General features: G+C 36.6%; 1 protein-coding gene across 1 annotated transcript in view; it reads right to left on the bottom strand.

The window, feature by feature from the left end:
- LOC149618702 (dynein axonemal heavy chain 3-like) overlaps positions 1–19,981 on the bottom strand; it is a 75,107-nt gene that overhangs the window by 28,606 nt on the left and 26,520 nt on the right. Inside the window, exons 4-16 of the mRNA XM_089855181.1 lie at positions 10,402–10,521; positions 10,199–10,324; positions 8,917–9,121; positions 8,188–8,370; positions 4,331–4,470; positions 4,167–4,272; positions 3,350–3,528; positions 3,188–3,281; positions 2,617–2,707; positions 2,360–2,550; positions 2,066–2,297; positions 1,299–1,510; positions 1,147–1,238 (exon numbers count right to left, since the gene is read on the bottom strand). Of these exons, the coding sequence (XP_089711307.1) occupies positions 1,147–1,238; positions 1,299–1,510; positions 2,066–2,297; positions 2,360–2,550; positions 2,617–2,707; positions 3,188–3,281; positions 3,350–3,528; positions 4,167–4,272; positions 4,331–4,470; positions 8,188–8,370; positions 8,917–9,121; positions 10,199–10,324; positions 10,402–10,521 (1,971 nt within the window). The remainder of the gene's footprint in view (positions 1–1,146; positions 1,239–1,298; positions 1,511–2,065; positions 2,298–2,359; positions 2,551–2,616; positions 2,708–3,187; positions 3,282–3,349; positions 3,529–4,166; positions 4,273–4,330; positions 4,471–8,187; positions 8,371–8,916; positions 9,122–10,198; positions 10,325–10,401; positions 10,522–19,981) is intronic.

Genomic DNA, 19,981 nt, shown 5'->3' with positions numbered 1-19,981 from the left:
AGAACGGTATTGAACCTTTATCTCGCAGGACTGTACTATTAAATGGTAGAAGTGTACTATTAAATGGTAGAAGTGTACCTTTAAATGGTAGAAGTGTACCTTTAAATGGTAAAAGTGTACCTTTAAATGGTAAAAGTGTACCTTTAAATGGGTAGAAGTGGTCTATTAAATGGGTAGAAGTGGTCTATTAAATGGGTAGAAGTGGTCTATTAAATGGGTAGAAGTGGTCTATTAAATGGGTAGAAGTGTACCATTAAATGGGTAGAAGTGGTCTATTAAATGGATGGAAGTGGTCTATTAAATGGGTAGAAGTGGTCTATTAAATGGGTAGAAGTGGTCTATTAAATGGGTAGAAGTGTACCATTAAATGGGTAGAAGTGGTCTATTAAACGGATGGAAGTGGTCTATTAAATGGGTAGAAGTGGTCTATTAAATGGGTAGAAGTGGTCTATTAAATGGGTAGAAGTGTACCATTAAATGGGTAGAAGTGGTCTATTAAATGGGTAGAAGTGTACCATTAAATGGGTAGAAGTGGTCTATTAAATGGATGGAAGTGGTCTATTAAATGGGTAGAAGTGGTCTATTAAATGGGTAGAAGTGGTCTATTAAATGGGTAGAAGTGTACCATTAAATGGCTAGAAGTGGTCTATTAAATGGGTAGAAGTGTACCATTAAATGGGTAGAAGTGGTCTATTAAATGGATGGAAGTGGTCTATTAAATGGGTAGAAGTGGTCTATTAAATGGGTAGAAGTGGTCTATTAAATGGGTAGAAGTGGTCTATTAAATGGGTAGAAGTGTACCATTAAATGGGTAGAAGTGGTCTATTAAATGGGTAGAAGTGGTCTATGAAATGGGTAGAAGTGTACTATTAAATGGGTGGAAGTGCACTATTAAATGGGTAAAAGTGTACTCTTAAAAGGGTAAAGGTGTACTCTTGAATGGGTAAAGGTGTACTCTTGAATGGGTAGAAGTGTGCTATTAAATAGGTAGAAGTTCGTCTACGCTGGTAAAGCAAAGCCAAATACTCCACATGTATGACTATTTCCTTGTTTGGGAACCCATATCTTCGTAACTAAATGCTGACCCAAAAAACACACCCTTTCATTTATGGAAGACTTATCAGAAACGCCCTTTATACTACTGACTTTGGCAAATATTCAGCTACGCCTAAGCCAATCATTTCGCTTAGAGAACAGTCCAGGCTTGGTGGTGATTCCAAACCCATGATATTACTCATCTACGCATGGATTTAATAGTTAGCCTAATCTTCTACGGTATTAATAGTAGGCCAACTAACATTTTCCCAATGTCTGCCCCTCAACCCGGGATTGCAAACGATAGTTAACACGGGAATATATTGCTTGAATTCATCTATGGATGCTTTCAGAGCTTCGGCAACCTTTCGTGGAGAAGGTTGATCGGAAAATGATTTTGTTAATCGAAAGGCCGTACGCCCCATTGATTCTATGTCTTCCCGAATTTCATCGGCATTTAGGCCTTGTATTGGACCTGAATTGAAAAACAAAATATTAGCAAAAAGTACAATTACTGTGTGAGAATTAATGTTGAAATTCAGTCCTTATAAACCAATAAATGATTATTTCAACCTGCAAATCAATCAACAGCATGTCATTAAATGATGGTGCAAAACGAGAATTTAACGACTCGATTATTTTGAAACGCGTGACGATCATATGGCCCACAAACATCGATTATATGCACCAAAATTATCATATGCACCATAAAATGGCAATTTTAAGATGAACCAATCATTTACGCTATAGGCATCGATCATTCGCAAGACAAACGCTTCGATTATCTTATAGAGCTATCGATCAATTGCGAGTCGAAAGCTTCCATTATCTTAAAGAGCTATCGATCATTCGGAAGGCGAACGCTTCGATCCTCTTAGATGGCAATCGACCATTCGCAAGTCAAAAGCTTCGATCCACTTATAGAGCTATCGATCATTCGCATTTTCAAAACGAACGATCGATCAATATCGTTTACGAAGTTTTTCGCCTTGACCTATGATCAAAATTTATTATTAGTTCAACAACCTACCTTTAAACCATCGATTATATTTCTCATTAAAATCCTTTTGCATGTGCCACAAAATATCGTAAGGTTCTTTCTGTTGTATCAATGCGGCCAGAAGCGGAAACGGCGACTGTTCCCAACCCAACAAATTCTGTTCATGGTTTATCTCATCCAGCTCCTTCTTAGCCAACACTAAATCATCCGTTAACGAGTCTAATTGATGCACATTGGCCTTTATTTCTTCATTTAGCGTTCCCTTAATTGTAACACGAATTTAACAGAACTTCGCAAATCGAGCATGTACAATCATAGGCCTACTTCTTTCTTTCTGAATAGATTGATAATAATTTTCAAATCCTGCAACCGTTTCTCAAAAACAACAATACGGGCTTGAAGTTCATCTTCGACTTGATCGCGTTTAGCTGTCGTTCGAATTCGAGCTAGTTCGAAGACAGTTTTGATATCTTGTGGCCAGTTGAAAACCCGTTTATTCAAAGCCACATCCTCGACTAATAAATTCAAAAATTATGATTCGATGAAAGTAGGCTAAAAATTATATTTCTTTTTCTTCATACCTGTGATGGTTGCATACTGAGCAAGAAATAACACCCTACGACCAGCTTGCTTAATTTCATCTTTGAGGTCAAATATCTTAATGTCAGTACACTAAGGTGTAATTTTGTACAAAAGATTACTGATTATTCCAAATACTTAATCTAAGCCACAGATGGCCTATTGGACTTAAACGCTTCATAAGTACTTTCAATTACTAGTACAATAATCAGGACGAGTCTATAAAGTACTTAACCATAAAAAACCTGAGAATGGTAAAGCGCATGCGCCAAAAAGCGAGGTGGAAGGCAAGGCGGATTAGTTTTAGTTACATTGAAATGGTCTATTGTTTGAAGCCATATCTAACGTCTTTGTTTTGTAAACATATCGGATTTTCCGTCTTAAGGTCAAGGAGGTCAAACACAATATTCTATTCTACCTCCTGACTTTGAAAAGGGCCTATAGCATTAACCCAATGAGCAACTGCGAGTTCATTTAAACCATAGATGGCACTTCATACGTTCCCAGGTTTTAAATGGGTTTTTATCGTTGCGATTAAGTACAAATACAGAAACTGTGGGTGTTGGAACTAACGTGTTTCAAATAATCCGAAAGTTCAACTAAGTCTTCAGTCGTAGCTGGTACTTTGCTTAAATTTTCGGACATATCTTCAAATTCTTGGCATATTCTAGAATAATATTTGAAATAAGCAAACAAATTCAAACTGCGACAACATGAAATAAGGAAAGTACTTACTCTCGGTTACGCGTTCTGTTTTCTTCCATTTTACAAACCACAATACGCTCATAAAGTTCGTCAATAATGGTACACAATGAATCTTTTAAATTTTCGCAATCTAAACTGACCAGACTTAACGGTATTGTCGTCTTTCGAAGTGTCACTTCTTTTTTCAACTCAATTAAATGCTCTAGTTTCTTAAGGTAGCCAATATGTTTTGTAATTTAAATTAATGGTTCTTGCAAGAATTTTACTTTATATTCAAAAGAGCATATAAAATACGAAAGTTTTAGATAAATGTCTATTGATAATAGGAATACGTAGATTTCTTCGAATTGAAATCTCAAAGAGGCCATAGACCCCATACTAATATCAAGAAGGGATATCTAGTTTACTAGGGAGAACATATAAATTCGCCACATTTCTAGTTTTATCTCCAGTCCAAAGGTATAGGGTCCGGAGTTAATCCCCGCCTCAAAATTACAACCAGCATCTCATTCGTTCTTGAAAACTCACGTCAGCGCGACGCGAATGACGAAAGTTACGTATTTTCCGACTGAGGAGAGGCGAAATAGCCCGGCCTCCTTTTACGCCCCCCCCCCTTGAATTTTGAAAGGGGGACTGGGACTATGGCGCGCGAATACTTAGGCATCTTATACCTTCTCCCTAGTAAACTAGACATCCTTTCTTACTAATATCTAAATTGAAGGTCCAAAGACGTTTGATATGGTTTCAAGGTTGTAGTTATACCAAACGCATTGTTCAAATTCGAATTGTTCATTATTTTATATGCGTTTTTGAATAAAAATTAAATATTGAAGCAATTTAAACATACTTCGCTAAACACAGAGACGTCATGGTTATCTTTAAGTAGTTGTTCTATTTCTTTGCACACAGTACCGTTGAGAAGATTAATGTAGCGATCGTAAGATATCAGATACCTACGTAATTCTGAATTAGAAAATGCAAAAAGGCCATGTACATGTTTAAACAAATTACTTTTGTGGACCGATAACATTAACTTCCACAATTTCCGCTGCCCTTTTGGTGAAATATTTCACTTCCCAATCATCAATTGATGTTGTATGTAAATACATAGCTGGGTCATCAGCCATTTCAGGAAACAGGCATTTTTCAACCTTAAATGCACGTTACGTGTTCAGTTAAAAATAATGTTTTGTGAACAAAAGTCACACTTCAATATTTTGTTAAATTGGGCATCTTCATAAAATATAAAAAATAGGCGTCAACTCTAAATATAAGGCTTTAAACGCAGAGTTATTTTTTAAGGGCGTAGTTACAAACTGGGTTAGTTGGGAAACATTCCCATGTTATTTCTATGGAAATTTTTCAGTTTTTCGTCAAATTCTGCGATTAACTTTATGGAAATGAAAACCACGCTTAATTAGCAACTTTATTTTTCCTAAAATAAACTATTGGAACGATGTCGTTGAAATTTTCACCAAAATATTATGGTCCCGGATTTAAGTTCAGTGGAATTTTTACCTCTCCGAGTGACGTATGTCACGGAGAGGTTCTAATTTCGACGTGTGTGTGTGTGTGTCTGTTGTTACACCCACGTGACCGCGTTCGCAGTTTCCAAATCGGAGCAAACGTGTTCGCCATTTCCGAACTGCTTTCACAGTCACGGAAATGGCTCCTCTACTTGAGTTCTCACACCAGCATCTTCTGGTCTTTGTCCATCCCACACGGACACCAGTCTGTACTTACTGGCTTCTAACCACCACGATCTTTTGGTCTTCGTCCATCCCACATGGACACCAGTCTGTACATACTGGCTTCTAATCACCACCATCTTCTGGTCTTCGTCCATTCCACTTGGACACCAGTCTGTACATACTGGCTTCTATTCACCACCAACTTTTCATCTTCGTCCATCCCACATGGACACCAGTCTGTACATACTGGCTTCTAATCACCACCATCTTTTGGTCTTCGTCCATACCACATGGACAACAGTCTGTACATACTGGCTTCTAATCACCACCATCTTCTGGTCTTCGTCCATTCCACTTGGACACCAGTCTGTACACCTGGCTTCTAATCACCACCATCTTCTTCTCTTCGTCCATTCCACTTGGACACCAGTCTGTACACCTGGCTTCTAATCACCACCATCTTCTGGTCTTCGTCCATTCCACTTGGACACCAGTCTGTACATACTGGCTTCTAATCACCACCATCTTCTGGTCTTCGTCCATTCCACTTGGACACCAGTCTGTACACCTGGCTTCTAATCACCACCATCTTCTTCTCTTTGTCCATTCCACTTGGACACCAGTCTGTACACCTGGCTTCTAATCACCACCATCTTCTGGTCTTCGTCCATTCCACTTGGACACCAGTCTGTACACCTGGCTTCTAATCACCAACATCTTCTGGTCTTCGTCCATTCCACTTGGACACCAGTCTGTACACCTGGCTTCTACTCCATCGTCATCGTTGGGTTTAAGACATTCGCGGCGATCAGCTAGGGTTACGAGAAACGTCTAGCCTCCCTAGGGTGGGATCACCACCAAAGGTTTTCGCAATTGCGGTTGTTCTTGCTTTTAGCTGTAGATCGACACCCTTATATACTACCTATTTGAGTAAGGCAAAGCAACCGGAGTATGCTTCATTTCAAACGCCAATATTAGTCAAGTCTCTCAAGAATGTCTAATTGTTCTTTATCAACGCGATGTAACGCTCAATAAGGCGAACAACTAACGAAGAAAATATTTAATATTAATTATATTTATTTTAATATTTAAGATAATCTAGTTTCTCAACTCAAAATTAAAACGGAAAGAGTTAAAAAGCAGCCTATGTTTTAGTCTGTGTGTGTCCGTCCGTTAGTGCACCGCGTTAGCAGTTCGCTTTGTTTTGTGGAAAAAAATCCTACAGAACCTTAATATTTGGTTTTCTCATAATGCATAATTAATATATGGAAATATTTTTCGTAATTTCGATGCCTTTAGTGGTTTTGTAGCTATAAAGCTCTGTTTCATTTTGATATCCCAAGAATATTTTTTATTATTATTATTTGAAATCGATGTTTATATATTACTTAAGCTATACTACATCTGTTTATAGCATAATTTTTTCTAAAGGGGTTTCAAGACGAACGCATCTATATTGGTCAAATGAACTTTTATTTGTCAATAGGCCTATCGAACCAAAAAGTAAACGCTTGGGTTTGGTTTTCGTTTCTGTAATACAGAGACATTAACGGTTCAGAGTGAGCCGAAAGTTAAATACACTTTTAAATAATTAGGCTTAGACTTTATAATCATGGTGGAAATCTGGGCCGCGTTCAGAAGAGCTCAGCGCTGTTAGCAGTGTCCTACAGAACGGGATTTTGTTATTGAATTTTGACGTCACGGTGCTCAGCGCTGAGCCAGCACGGTCTTCAAGGAAAATAGTCAGGTTTTTGGATAACGTGACGTAAAACGCGTAGTTCTCAGCTTGGCGAAAAAAGCATGGAGGAATTAATACAAATAGCTCTTGCTGATTATGATGGGACTAGAGCTATTTAATTAGCGTGAAACAAGTTGAACACGCGAGAAGTTTAAGAGACATGTTAGTTTCTAATTTTAATTATAAAAGTTGTTGTTATCTATCTCTTAAAATATGTTATCATACAATTTTTGTTAAGCCTTGGTACCTTGCACGCTTTATTGCGCTAGCGTCATTTTTAAAACACCGATGACCGGAGAAAAGCTATGACGACAGAGCTCACAGGTAAACGTTTTCCAAATCCGCTGTCTTTTTTGGTGAGCTCTGCTGAACGCAGCCCAGATCAGAGAAAGGTCTGATCGCAATCGGATTATAGCTTCGTGTTTTCATGCTTTTTATGGTGCCCATTTACCTTCAGTGTGTGTGGCCACAAATTAGCTTTGGTGTTATGTAACGTTAACAGTCATGTTGACAAACTAAGAAAATCGTTGAGGTGAAACGAGAGGATAGTGTTTACATGGCAACCCTGTTGTGAATATGGCTTTGAACATAGAGGGTATACAGTTGAGGAGTAGAAAATTGGGCCTTTACAAACACGTAAAGGTAATATCCCTCCAAAGTTTTATCTCTTCATTTCCCGTTTTTCCCCCATCGGATGATTTTAATGTGTACAAGTATATCCTTATTGGATGTAAAATATCGTCTGATTTACAGTATATTTGCTATGCTTTGTATACTGCTTTAATATTTCATAAATTTTAACTGCACTATTTGCTCATAAAAAAAAGAAACATTTCCATATCTGGGTAAATAAGTTTGTAAGTAGTCCTCTTCTAGACTCGGAGAGGTAATATTTTGGTTTTCCCAACTTGTTTCATAATATAAACATAAAACTGAAAGAGTTACAAAAGTCAGAAGGGAATAATTGAAGAAGGATGACACTCTGCATCCTCTTAGTACTTTAGTTATGTAACATGATTCTTCCCGGGCTCACGTACCCTTTCTGTTGGTTCTCCTACTCATCTCACTTTTATATGGGCATCGCACCATGCTAGGGTGAACTCTATAATTGTTTGGTACTAAATCCTCAGCAATCAACCCACAAACCTTGATTATCTTGACGTGGGACGAAAAACACAAGTGCTTGCGCCTTGGCAAATAGTTAAGCGCAAATAGAGTAATGATGAGGGAACTATTTATCACGTATGTGATTCAGTTTAGTAATCCTGCTCCAAATGTTTAGGGATGTTGGCAAGAATCAAGTTACAATTACCCCACCCACTTTATGGTGCACTTCTCTCGAAGAGAAGTGTTTTATACTTCTTATACAATCAAACAACCACCCTTTTACATAAAAGTATAAAAGTGTGACAGTTGGTGTGATAATTTTGTGAACTTACCCTTGGCACAGAATGTCCAACTTCCACAATACTTTCCAGGCACGTTTGTACGATCTGACTCAATTCTAAGGCATTGGGATCAAAGGATAAAGTGCAATCCTCATTTTGAACCGCTTTCACGCGGAGAATTGGTCTTTGCAAAAACTGGTAATCAGCGTAACTTTGACCAAAATCATTTCCGCCCTTTAGAAAAGTGAATATAACAAAATTTGGGTTGAAATCTTAGCAGAAATGTATCGTTACATAACCCTATAACATTCTTTATTAGTATGGATCCTTCTTACACGCCTACAGTAAATTAAGCTACGGTGAGGGAGAAAAACCACTTTACGTGACGTCAATCTTTGACATCTAGATAGAATTGCCTAAACTGCCGACTTCCTATATAATAGTCAGTCCCGAGGTAAGAGATAAGAGGGTGTGACGTAACGACAGCCTTCCTAGTAGCTCTCCATAGTATCGGAATTGTTCAGCAGAAAAAAATTAATGACATTAAAGCGCCATCTACGATCAAAGGTTTTCCTCCAAACCGGAGAGAAGTCATTTTACTTCTTTGGTTGAGTCTGGTTAGGGGTAGAGATAAGATCACATCACAGTAGGCGATGGTTTATGTTACAGAAAAATCAGCCACCAGGAGACGCAGCATACGTGGGCATAATGATATCCTTTAGACTCATACTTATGGAGAGTATTACAGGGTTATGTTTGTTACTAAAATACAGAACTCACAGAAAATGACTCCATTAAACAAAGCCACGATTTTAAACTCCTTAACACCAAAAATCGTAATTGTTGACTCATGACGCATGAAACAGTTGAATAATACCTCTCTACACGATAGAGTGATTCTTCAGGAGCTGGGTCCATCATCGGAACCAATTTTTCCCAATCTTCCTTGCGGTCTATAAGTAACTGAGCACATTTTGGTACCCACCTAATAATTTAAATGGGTAAATTAATATTGATGTTTATTTATGCATATAGTGAATTCCAATCAAAAGTTATTTAAATCAATTAGAACTGTTAAATTAATAAATAAGAATAAATAAATGATTCTTAGGTAATATGGCAAGAGATGCGCATGGATAATAAATATACAGTTCATAAATTAACGATAATTAACCAAATACTGATGGAAATTTAATACCAAATTATAGCATTGTGTAATTCTATCACTCGGGATAATAACAATTAATTTTGTTAATTTCGCACAACTAAATCGAAATTTCCAATTAGCCTCTTCGACGTAACTAAGAGGAAAAGACACTGGGGTAAAACATTGCCTTCCATCTCGATTTTCAGGGCCTGCGCTCTAGGGTCCATAAAGTGCGCAGAGACGCCTATGGATCAAACCCCTTGTAAGTCCCAATACCGAGGCTTGCCTACACCCTTTTTTGCATCTAAGAGATTTGTACCAATTTCCCTGATATTTTATTAAATAGTATTTCCAAAAAATTACTAATATCTCAATTTACATTGAAAAATTCTTTATAATCTAAAAGAAGTACTCCAGGACTAGCAACGGAATTCAGTCGCTGAAGAAATGTATAAAAATGCGACATTAAAAAGTCCGTTTTCTTGCTCAATTTGTTAAAGCGGGAGCAGGGTAAAACAGAGATAGAAGACATTTGTCCCTCCCATTACTACATGCGCGCCCCTGGTGGAAAATACTTAATACTAATATCGTCTAATAGCCCCTTCCAAAAAGTTTGACTGCCTTGTGCATCTTGTTGTTTAAGTTCTTCGCGCATGCTAACTTGGAGCTAAAAAACGTCATATCTAGGTTGTGAACAAGGCTATGCAGGGAAACTACTTCCTGTTTGTAGGAAGAACTGAACTGACTCAGACTAAGAACATTTTTTCAAAACGTTTTGGAAGGGGCTATTATTCGCATCAGACACATCTATTCTTGCCACTTAATTACTCCTTCGATGAATTAAAAATCGCATCGCCCAGTAGCTCACTATCAATTTAACAGTTCTAAACGACAACTCGTGCTAACATTATTTACTTTTTTTCAACTTCATCCCTGGCTTTTTTGCATTGTTCCTTTATGAAGGCCAAAAATTCTTCAGAGCTTATTGGCAAATTTAAGTTTTGTAGTTGTTCGATATTTGGGAATGTAAAGCCAACAAATCTAAAAACGTCAATAATTGCCAGTAAAGCATCATTAACACATTACTAAATCATCAAAATAGTCATGTAATTACGTACACTTCATCAAATACTCTTTGCAAAGCTGGAATCGTTGGACTACACACAAATAAGTTATTTTTCAAGTCAAACCTGCTTTGTGATACTTCACAATGCCATGGAACTGGCGCCCGAATTATGCTAGAAGTAATGAAGAATTGCGATTTTCAAAATTGGTTTGGTGTAGAGGGATATAACTTAATATTGACGGAGAGAGCAATAGATGGAGATGAAATCTATCTCTGATACAGGGTATTTCTGATAAGTCTGCCATAAATTAAGGGTAATTTTGAGTGGAAAATGTTCTATGACATTTTGCCGTCTAGGCCACTATTTTCCCGTTAAGAAAGAAAAATAAACTGGAATAACAGTTTCCTAAAATGGCGCTACGTGGCAGCACTTATCACGCCCCTACCAAAGCGCGAGGTGCTCTGGGAGACGTTCAATGCCGCAGCACATGGCGCATCAACATTTCTACTCCACCGCACTCTCTCCTTCAGAACTTAATGATAGACAATAGAGTGATCGAAAACGATTCATTTGGTCTATTAATTTTTACATTTTTGTGTGAATTTATCGAAAGACGTGCTTCTCAAGGCTCAATCTGATAGAACTAGTGGGTCAATCAATGGAGATCACAATAGCGTTAGACTTATCATGTCAACTATTAAAACCAAATTACTGTTTGGCTTTTTAATTTTCCCTTCAATAATACCTACATTGCAAAAACATTTTACACAGATTTTAATTATTTTCTTTACGTTACAATTTTTATTGAACCATTTTGTATGAAAAATAATGAAATGTACTTGGTAAATCCGCGTCACGTTTGATTCTAATGACGCGACTGTTTTCGTCTTTACGCAGAAGTATCTTGCCATCTTGAATCCAAACGAATTTATATCCCTTATCTTTAGCGAATTCTTTGGCGCAATGCAGAAGTTTCTTGTTGTAATGCGTTAACTTCTGATTGACGAAAATCTTCTCCGATTTCAAGGAAGGATCCAAAGCCGACGCCGTAATTCCCAAAGATCCTTTTTCTTTGAAAGCTTTCAACCAATTCTGAGTCGTTTCCAAAGTACGAAACTTTACTTCAATTACGTTTGAGCAATTGGTAGCAGCGCTGGCACTGCCACTGTCAAGTGAAATTTTATTGGTCGATGTACGCTGATGATGTTGTCTTTATCTTGCAGAGATAAACCCAAAAATGAAGCTAATCTTAAAAAAAAGAAATTAAATCTTCATTTTCTTTTGATTCAATTCCTGCAATTTCCAAAACACTTTTAAAATTTTCTTGATCATTTGATTTAGCTTTAGTTTCCAATTGTTCCAATCGTGTTAATATTGTTTGCAAAGTATTATCAAATAGAACTAATTTCTGGTTCACCTTTTCTAATCCTTCTTCGACATTTTTGATTGTTTTGACTACATCATCAGAATTATTCGAAGCTGAACTCGTACCTGGGTTTATTTTTGGTGTGATAGCGGAACGTTCGGCGTAACTTCGTATAGCTTCAACGGCCTCGGTACTTTGGTTTTCCCAAGCCAATTTTAAAGGTGTCTTGCCATTTTTGTTTAAAGCAATTATATCAGCGCCATTATTTAACAGCATGCCGATGATATCCTTATGATTATTTACCGCAGCATAATGTAACGCTGTTTCGTTATTTAAACCGCACATTTCGTTTACTTCGACTCCGTTACGTATTAAAGACACAATGACGTCACTGAGACCCTTCTCGCAAGCAAAACTTAGCGGAGAGCGCTTGGTCTTATTACGAACTGCCACATTGGCACCATTTTGTATGAGAATAAGCGCCAGTTCCGCGTTTCCATTTTGACAAGCCAGGTGTAAAGCACTGTTTCCATCCTTGTTAACTTCGTTAACGTCAGTTCCATTATGTAGTAAAGATACGACAACATCCGTGAGATTTTTTTCGCACGCCAAACTTAATGGTGACTCATTCTGGTTATTTCTTGCGTTTACATTGGCACCATTTTCTATAAGAATAAGGGCCGTTTTTGCAGCCCGTTTTCCACACGTTATGGTTAAAGCAGTGTCTCCATATATGTTGACTGCGTTTATGTCAGCTCTGTTACGTATTAACAAAGAGGCCACTGAGGTATATCCCCTTAAAGATGCGTACATTAATCCAGTATATCCATCTGCATCACGCGCATTTACATTAGCTCCTTTTTCAATTAGAGCCAGAGCAATATTCGTAACGTTATTATAGCAAGCTTGGATTAAAGGCGTACTTTCATCATAATCAAATGTGTCTTCTAAATTCACTCCTTCATTGATCAACTTTAAAACTTCTTTGATGTTTTTATTCCTAACGGCGTCAAACAGTCGTCTATCTTTCTCTTGAGCCATCTTTAGTAGATACGCTTAAAGCTTTTAGGTTGCACGAATTCACTTAGAATAATAGTATAGCTTCACGCAAGTACCAACCTGACACCTGTACTGATTAAAAGCAATGTTCCATTAAAACATACCTCAATTATTAGCTGTGGTAAATTTAAATGTAACCGAGGCAAAGAAGGTTTGTTTTTTGTTTCAAACTGAAATGTAGACCGAACTAATTAAGCAAATAGAAATCCTTCAAGCATATCAATCTCTGCGAAATATGCCGATTAATTTATCTTCTAAGTTACGTTGTGTTTCACTGTTTCCGCCAGAAAGTACATGCGCGAAAGATTTTCTTATCTGACTTCAAACAAAAGGAAGTTAGATTAAGGGGAACTAAAACTTACACTTTGTACATTAAAGCAGCAATACATATATTCTTCTACTTGGAATCTTTAAAAGGTCATAGATCACATACTAATATCTGATTGAAGGTAAGGGGAAGGGCTTAAAACTTCGATAAACCGCCCGCCCCTCCTTCCTAGTGTTTCACTGGCTAGGACAACCAACGACCCTAAATCTACTTTTTCACATAACGCTAAGAGAACTTGCTTGTTTCTACGCTCATAGGTCGCGGGAGTCTCGGCACAGGTCGCTAGCAACGTCAAAATCACGTGGTTTCAAATTTAAAGTGCATTACGTATGACGTCAAGGGTGTCAGTTGCTACACTTCCTCCCCTTTAATTCAACCAGGAAGGCCCAGAAAATGTCCTGTTAAGGGTTCCAAGTAGAAGAAATCTATGTATTTCTGATTATAGTCGAATCTAATAATGATTTCGTTAAAGGGAGGGTGAAGTGGAAAATCGAGTGATTTTTTATCGATTTTTCTACTAATTAAAAGACCAGTCTGCATAGTGAAACATCCAGAAAATACCGCCGAATGATTTTAAAATTCAAAATTCCAGATGCACGATCTACATCTCGTGCCACGCTTATCACATCGCGCGCAAATTTTATCAAATCTCGCGATAAGTGTCATTTGACATGGAGCGTGCCAAGAGAATTTTATTAGCAAGAAGGCAGAACGTTACACGATAAGAGGTCCTTATTTCAAATTATCCATAAAATCTCAGCCTAATTTTAATTTTAAAATCATTCGGGGATATTTCCTGGATGTTTCACTACGCCGACTGGTCGATAAAAATCAGTCGATTTTCCACTTCACCCTCCCTTTAAGGGTACAGTGATAAAAATGGGAATAACAAAACATACGGTCTACTATCCCTAGTGTCAAATTAAGGTTAGTAATAGTAACGTCACCATGGTAAACATGGAAAATGTCCAATGATTAACTTTGCCAAGAAATGAAGTATATCATGGGATTTTTAAAATTCAAATAAGTGTGTACGATTTCCTCCCGTTTAATCAAAATGAAAAACATATGTTGGATCAGCACGCGTTCGATAAATGAAAAATACGATCGATTCGAACTGCGTTCGATCACCCAAATATCGATGAAAATCGATCAAATTGACCTAATCGATGTTGAAAATGAAAAATGCTACAAACTGTATATCAAATATTTCAGGTTGCCATTGAATTCCCAATCTTTCCTTTTCATTCTTGTTTAAAATTATGTATTCAACTAAATTGCATAATTGACTAATTAATTCAAGCCTTAAGCAAATGTTTTAACAAGAATTTCTAATTTTTGCACATTATACTAAAATGTTTAAATAAAGATCTGAAAATATTTTAATTTCCAAAAACATACGTTGAGATATTCTTGGTGTTATATTACTAGTGTTTCTGATAAGTATGTCATAAAACAAATGGTTACGTGTTTTTTGGGTCAGACTGTTTGAAGATTGTCAGAGAACATGGGGTCTGAATTATTTAGTTTCAGAGGTACGGGTCCCCAAACATTGGCCCCTAATTAAACCAAGGAAATTGGTACACAAGTCAAGGAAGACATATAAGCCTGCCCATCTTGTTAGACAATTTCAACAAACTCGAATCTAAGAACGTTAACGAGCCTTTATCTAGCAGAAGTGTACGTTTAAAGGTTGAGGTGTTCCTAAGCTTGTAAAGTGAAAGTATTTCATTTCTTTACTTTGTGGCAGACTTATCAGATACACCCAGTATAACGCTGCCTCTGTAACCCATCAACTACTATCAGCATGCTCCACGGTTTGGTTGGATCATACGAGTCGCCCCACCCCCTGTGTAATAAAAATATACACTCAAAAATGACGCTACGGGGCAGCACTTGCCACGCCCCTACCGAATCGCCAGGAATTCTGGGAGGCGTTCAATGCCACAGCACATGGCGCATCAACATTTCTACTCCACCGTACTCTCTCCTGTAGAACTTTATGATCGAATATAGAGTGATCGAAAACGTTTCATTTGGTCGATTAAAATTTACATTTTTGTATGAATTTATCGAAAGACGTGCTTCTACAGTAAAAGGCTCAATCTGATAGAACTAGTGGGTCAATCAATGGAGATCAAAGTAGAGTTAGGCTTATCACGTCAACTATAATTAAAACAAAATTACAGTTTGGCTTTTTAATTTTCCCTTCAATAATACCTACATTGCAAAAACATTTTTAAGTAGATTATACTTAATTTATTAACAATTAAATATTTTCATAAGTTTTTTGGAAAGTTTTCATAGTGAATTTAAGAATTTAATGCCCATTTATCAGTCTAAATTGACTTTCAGATTATTGTCTCTCATTTCAATTCTCCCTCAAACAAATTATATTCATACGCATAGAAGAAATAATTCTAGAGGGCCGGTAGGCCCTTCTAGATAAGATCCCACACCCTCCCGTAATGTTAAATGAAAATTCACAGATTTTAGCCGATTTTCCCATAGGAATAACATGGGGTTTTTGGTGCTCCTGTACATCGAATCATTTAAAAACTACATGCAAGTTAGCTTTCGGAATACATTTAAATTAACAAGTAACTATTCAAGGTGTGCCTTTTTCAAGTTTCATCAAATTTAATTAAGTCTAAGTATGTTAATTTAATTAAAAACGTAAGTACCTCAAAAGATTATTCTACAGCAGACGACGCTAATTGTTCGTTACCCTACAGTAGACGACGCTAATTTGCCATTTCGCCGCCTTGAAACTTTAACTTGATATTTTTCAATAAATATAACACTATATTTATTAAAAACTTCTCTGGCGGGTCTAATTTTCGTTTAATTATGTGTCTCGGTTGAAATTCTATACTTAAGATACCTTTTTAATTTATATTTTAGATGTTAGTTTCGACCAAGGCTTAAGTTGCCTTACTTAGGCCATGGATTTATAATAGAAGCTTACGCTTCATGGATATTTCCCTGTAGCCTTCAGTAAGGCATTTTGATTTTAAACACATTTATGTCACAAAAATTCGCGCGGGTGGGGACTGGGGGGCTGATGACGTAGAAATTGAGGCAAACGTTTTTCTTTAGGCGTGCGTGCGCGCGCGCTATTCAAAATTAGAACTCTGAATTTGCCTCAATTCTACGTCACAAACGCGCGTGCCAGGCAGGTACTATTTCAGACGAGGAATAAATGTTGTGCGCGTTTTAAGGTGAGTGAAATATCCAGGAAGCGTAAGCTTCTATTATAAATCCATGCTTAGGCAGACTATTGAGTGAGTCTATGCAATGGGTGATTGTAAAAGCTGGAAGGATAGATGGATCAGTGTTGGAAATAAGGATATTTTTAAAACTGGACCTGTGGCCTAGGTATTTTAATTAAAATAACTGTCCACGGTGCCAATCACTGTAAACGTACAAGGGCAGTGCACGCAATGTCATGGATAATTGCAATCGTAAAGTGGACTGTAAAAGATACGGCTTTGATAGTTTAAAATCGTGGCAGGTTTGTTTTGAAGTTGACTATAAAGCTCGGGTTCTAAAACGAATTGTGAGCCGTATCATATAAGAATTAGTAGAAGTGTAGAACCATTTTTAACCTCGTCCTAGAAGTGAAAAATTTCGCATTTCAGGCAAATATTATTTTATAATAGATTAATACAAATAAAGACTGAAGGAACAGATATTATATAAAAAGGACTTGGTTTGTCCAAGCCTAAAAAACAAAACGATAAGAGTTTTTTCCAGTTGACTGAAGCGCGGATATTTTATTTTTCTATATAATTTTAAAGACAATCTGTATTTTACTACTCTTTAATTCAATCTCCAGATTTTACTGGTAATGGATTTATTTCCTATAAATTAATTGAAATAAAAAATTACTTAACTCAGATTTTTCATGATAAAATTGGAAATGGAATTGTTGTTGAAAAATCTGAGATAAGATATTTTATTTCAATTAATTTATAGGAAATAAATCCATTACCAGTAAAATCTGGAGATTGAATTAAAGAGTAGTAAAATACAGATTGTCTTTAAAATTATATAGAAAAATAAAATATCCGCGCTTCAGTCAACTGGAAAAAACTCTTATCGTTTTGTTTTTTAGGCTTGGACAAACCAAGTCCTTTTTATATAATTTTATAAGGTTTTATTAATTTTCTTAAAGTTACAATTCTAATGATTTTAAAGTCATTTTATCAAAATAAAGCGACTTTTAGATTATTTTGTGTCACTTCCATTCACCCTAAATCAATTCAAATGAACTATTCAAATAATTTTATATAGCTTTCAATTATTTTCATTACTTTACAATTTTTATTGAACCATATGATCTGAAAAATAAAGAAATGTACTTGATGTTATAGTTTGGTTGGTAAATCCGCGTTACGTTTGATTCTGATAACGCGACTGTTTTCGTCTTTTACTCAAAAATATCTTGCCATCTTGAACCCAAACGAATTTATATCTCTTATCTTTAGCGAATTATTTGGCGCGATGCCGAAGTTTCTTGTTGTAAAGCGTTAACTTCTGATTGATGAAAATCTTTTCCGATTTCAAGGAAGGATCCAAAGCCGACGCCGTGATTCCTAAAGACCTTTTTTCTTTGAATGCTTTCAACCAATTCTGAGTCGTTTCGAAAGTACGAAACTTTATTTCAATAACGTTTGAGCAAGCAACGCAGGCACTGTCAGTGGCAGGTGAAGTTCTAATTGGTCGATGTACGCTGATTATGTTGTCTTTGTCGTGCAGAGATAAACCCAAAATTGTAGCTAATCTTAACAAAATTAAATCTAAATCTTCGTTTTCTTTCGATTCAATCCCGGCAATTTCCAAAACATTTTTGAAATTTTCTTGATCATTCGATTTAGCTTTCGATTCCAAATGTTCCAATCGTGTTAATATTGTTCGCAAAGTTTTATCAATTTGAACAAATTTCTGGTTCACCTTTTCTAATTCTTTTTCGACACATTTGTTTGACTCGACCACATCATCTGATTTATTCGAAGCTGAACTCTGACCTGGGTTTATTTTTGGTGTGATAGCGCATAGCTCGGCGTATCTTCGTAATACTTCAACGGCGTCGTTACATTGATTTTCGAAAGCCAATTGTAATGGTGTTTTGCCATTTTTGGTTAAAACATTCATATCAGCGCCTTTGTGTAACAGCATGCTGATGATATTCCTGCGATTTTTTAACGCAGCATAATGTAACGCCGTTTCATTATTTAAACCGCACTTTTCGTTAACTTCAGCTCCGTTACGTACTAAAGACACAATAACGTCAGTAGCAAGCAATACTTAACGGAGAGCGGCCGGCCTTATTACGAAGGGTCACATTGGCACGATTTTGTATGAGAATATGCGGCAGTTCTATTTTTCTCTTTTGACAGGCCAGGTGTAAAGCAGTGTTTCCATCCAGATCAACTTCGTTAACGTCAGCTCCATTATGAAAAAAATATACGACAACATCTGTGAGACCTTTTTCGCACGCATAAAATAATGGTGATCTATTTTCAATATTTCTTATGTTTACATTGGCACCACATGTTATTAGAATAAGGACCGTTCTTACAGCCCGGTTTCTGCACGCTATGGTTATTGCAGTGTCTCCATACATGTTGACAGCGTTTATCTCAGCTCTGTTACGTATTAACGAATCGGCCACTGAGATATTTTCCCATTCAGATGCGTACATTAATCCGGTATTGCCTCTTTTATCACGTGCATTTACATTAGCGCCTTTTTCAATTAGAGCTAGAGCAATATCCGTTGCATTAATATCGCAAGCTTGGATTAAAGGCGTTCTTTCATAATCGTCAAATGTGTCTTCTAAATTCACTCCTTCGCTGATCAACTTTAAAACTTCACGTAGGTTTTTATTCCTAACGGCGTCATACAGTCGTCTATCTTTCGCTTGAGCCATCTTTAGTATATATGCTTAACGCTTTTAGCTTGCGCGAATTCACTTAGAGTAATAATATAGCTTCACGCAGCCAAGTACCAACCTTTATTGATTAAAATTAGTGTTCGTTTAAAACCAAAAAGAGACATTTATGTATATATTTATATACCTCAATTATTAGCTGTGGTAAATTTAAATGTAACCGAGGCAAAGAAGTATTTTTCAAACTAAAAACGTAAACTTAATAAGCAAGTAGAAATGCTTCAAGCGTATCAATTTCTGGGAAATATGCCGATCAAATTATCTTATCATATCAGTCACGTTAATTGTGTTGCATTGTTTCTGGTAGAAAGTACATGCGCGAAAGATATTTTATTTTAGTTTCTTATTTGAACGTCAAACAAAAGTAAGTTAGATAAAACGTAAACTTTATACGTTAAAGTCACAATGAAGTCATAATAATGATTTTATTAAAGGGAGGATTCTTCTTCTAATTATAAGACCAGTCTGCATAGTGAAACACCCAGGAAATACCTCCGAATGATTTTAAAATCCAAATTAGGTTCAGATTTTAAGGATAATAAGAAATAAGCCCCTCCAACCAATAGCGTAACGTCCTGCCTTTATGTTAACAAAATTCTCGTGGCACGCTCCATGTTTCGCGAAACGATTGTCACATCGCGCGCAAATTTCATCAAATCTTGCGACAAAATTCATTCGTCACGAGAATTTTGATAATTAAAAGGCTGGGCGATACGCAATTGGTCGGAGGGGCTTATTTCAAATTATCCTTAAAATCGGAACCTAATTTGAATTTTAAAATCATTTGGAGGTATTTCCTGAATGTTTCACTATGCAGACTGGGATTATAATTAGAAGAAGAATCAATAAAAAAAAACACTTGATTTTCCACTTCACCCTCCCTTTAATGGAAAAGTTCAGGTAGCATAGCATTATACCTTAA

The sequence above is a fragment of the Phalangium opilio genome, unplaced genomic scaffold (assembly GCF_054372755.1).
Source record: "Phalangium opilio isolate 3A_F unplaced genomic scaffold, DU_Popi_V2 ptg000209l_1, whole genome shotgun sequence".
Classification (NCBI taxonomy): Eukaryota; Metazoa; Arthropoda; class Arachnida; order Opiliones; family Phalangiidae; genus Phalangium; species Phalangium opilio.
The sequence above is the reverse complement of the archived record's forward strand: the minus strand, read 5'-3'. Positions and strand labels throughout refer to the sequence as shown.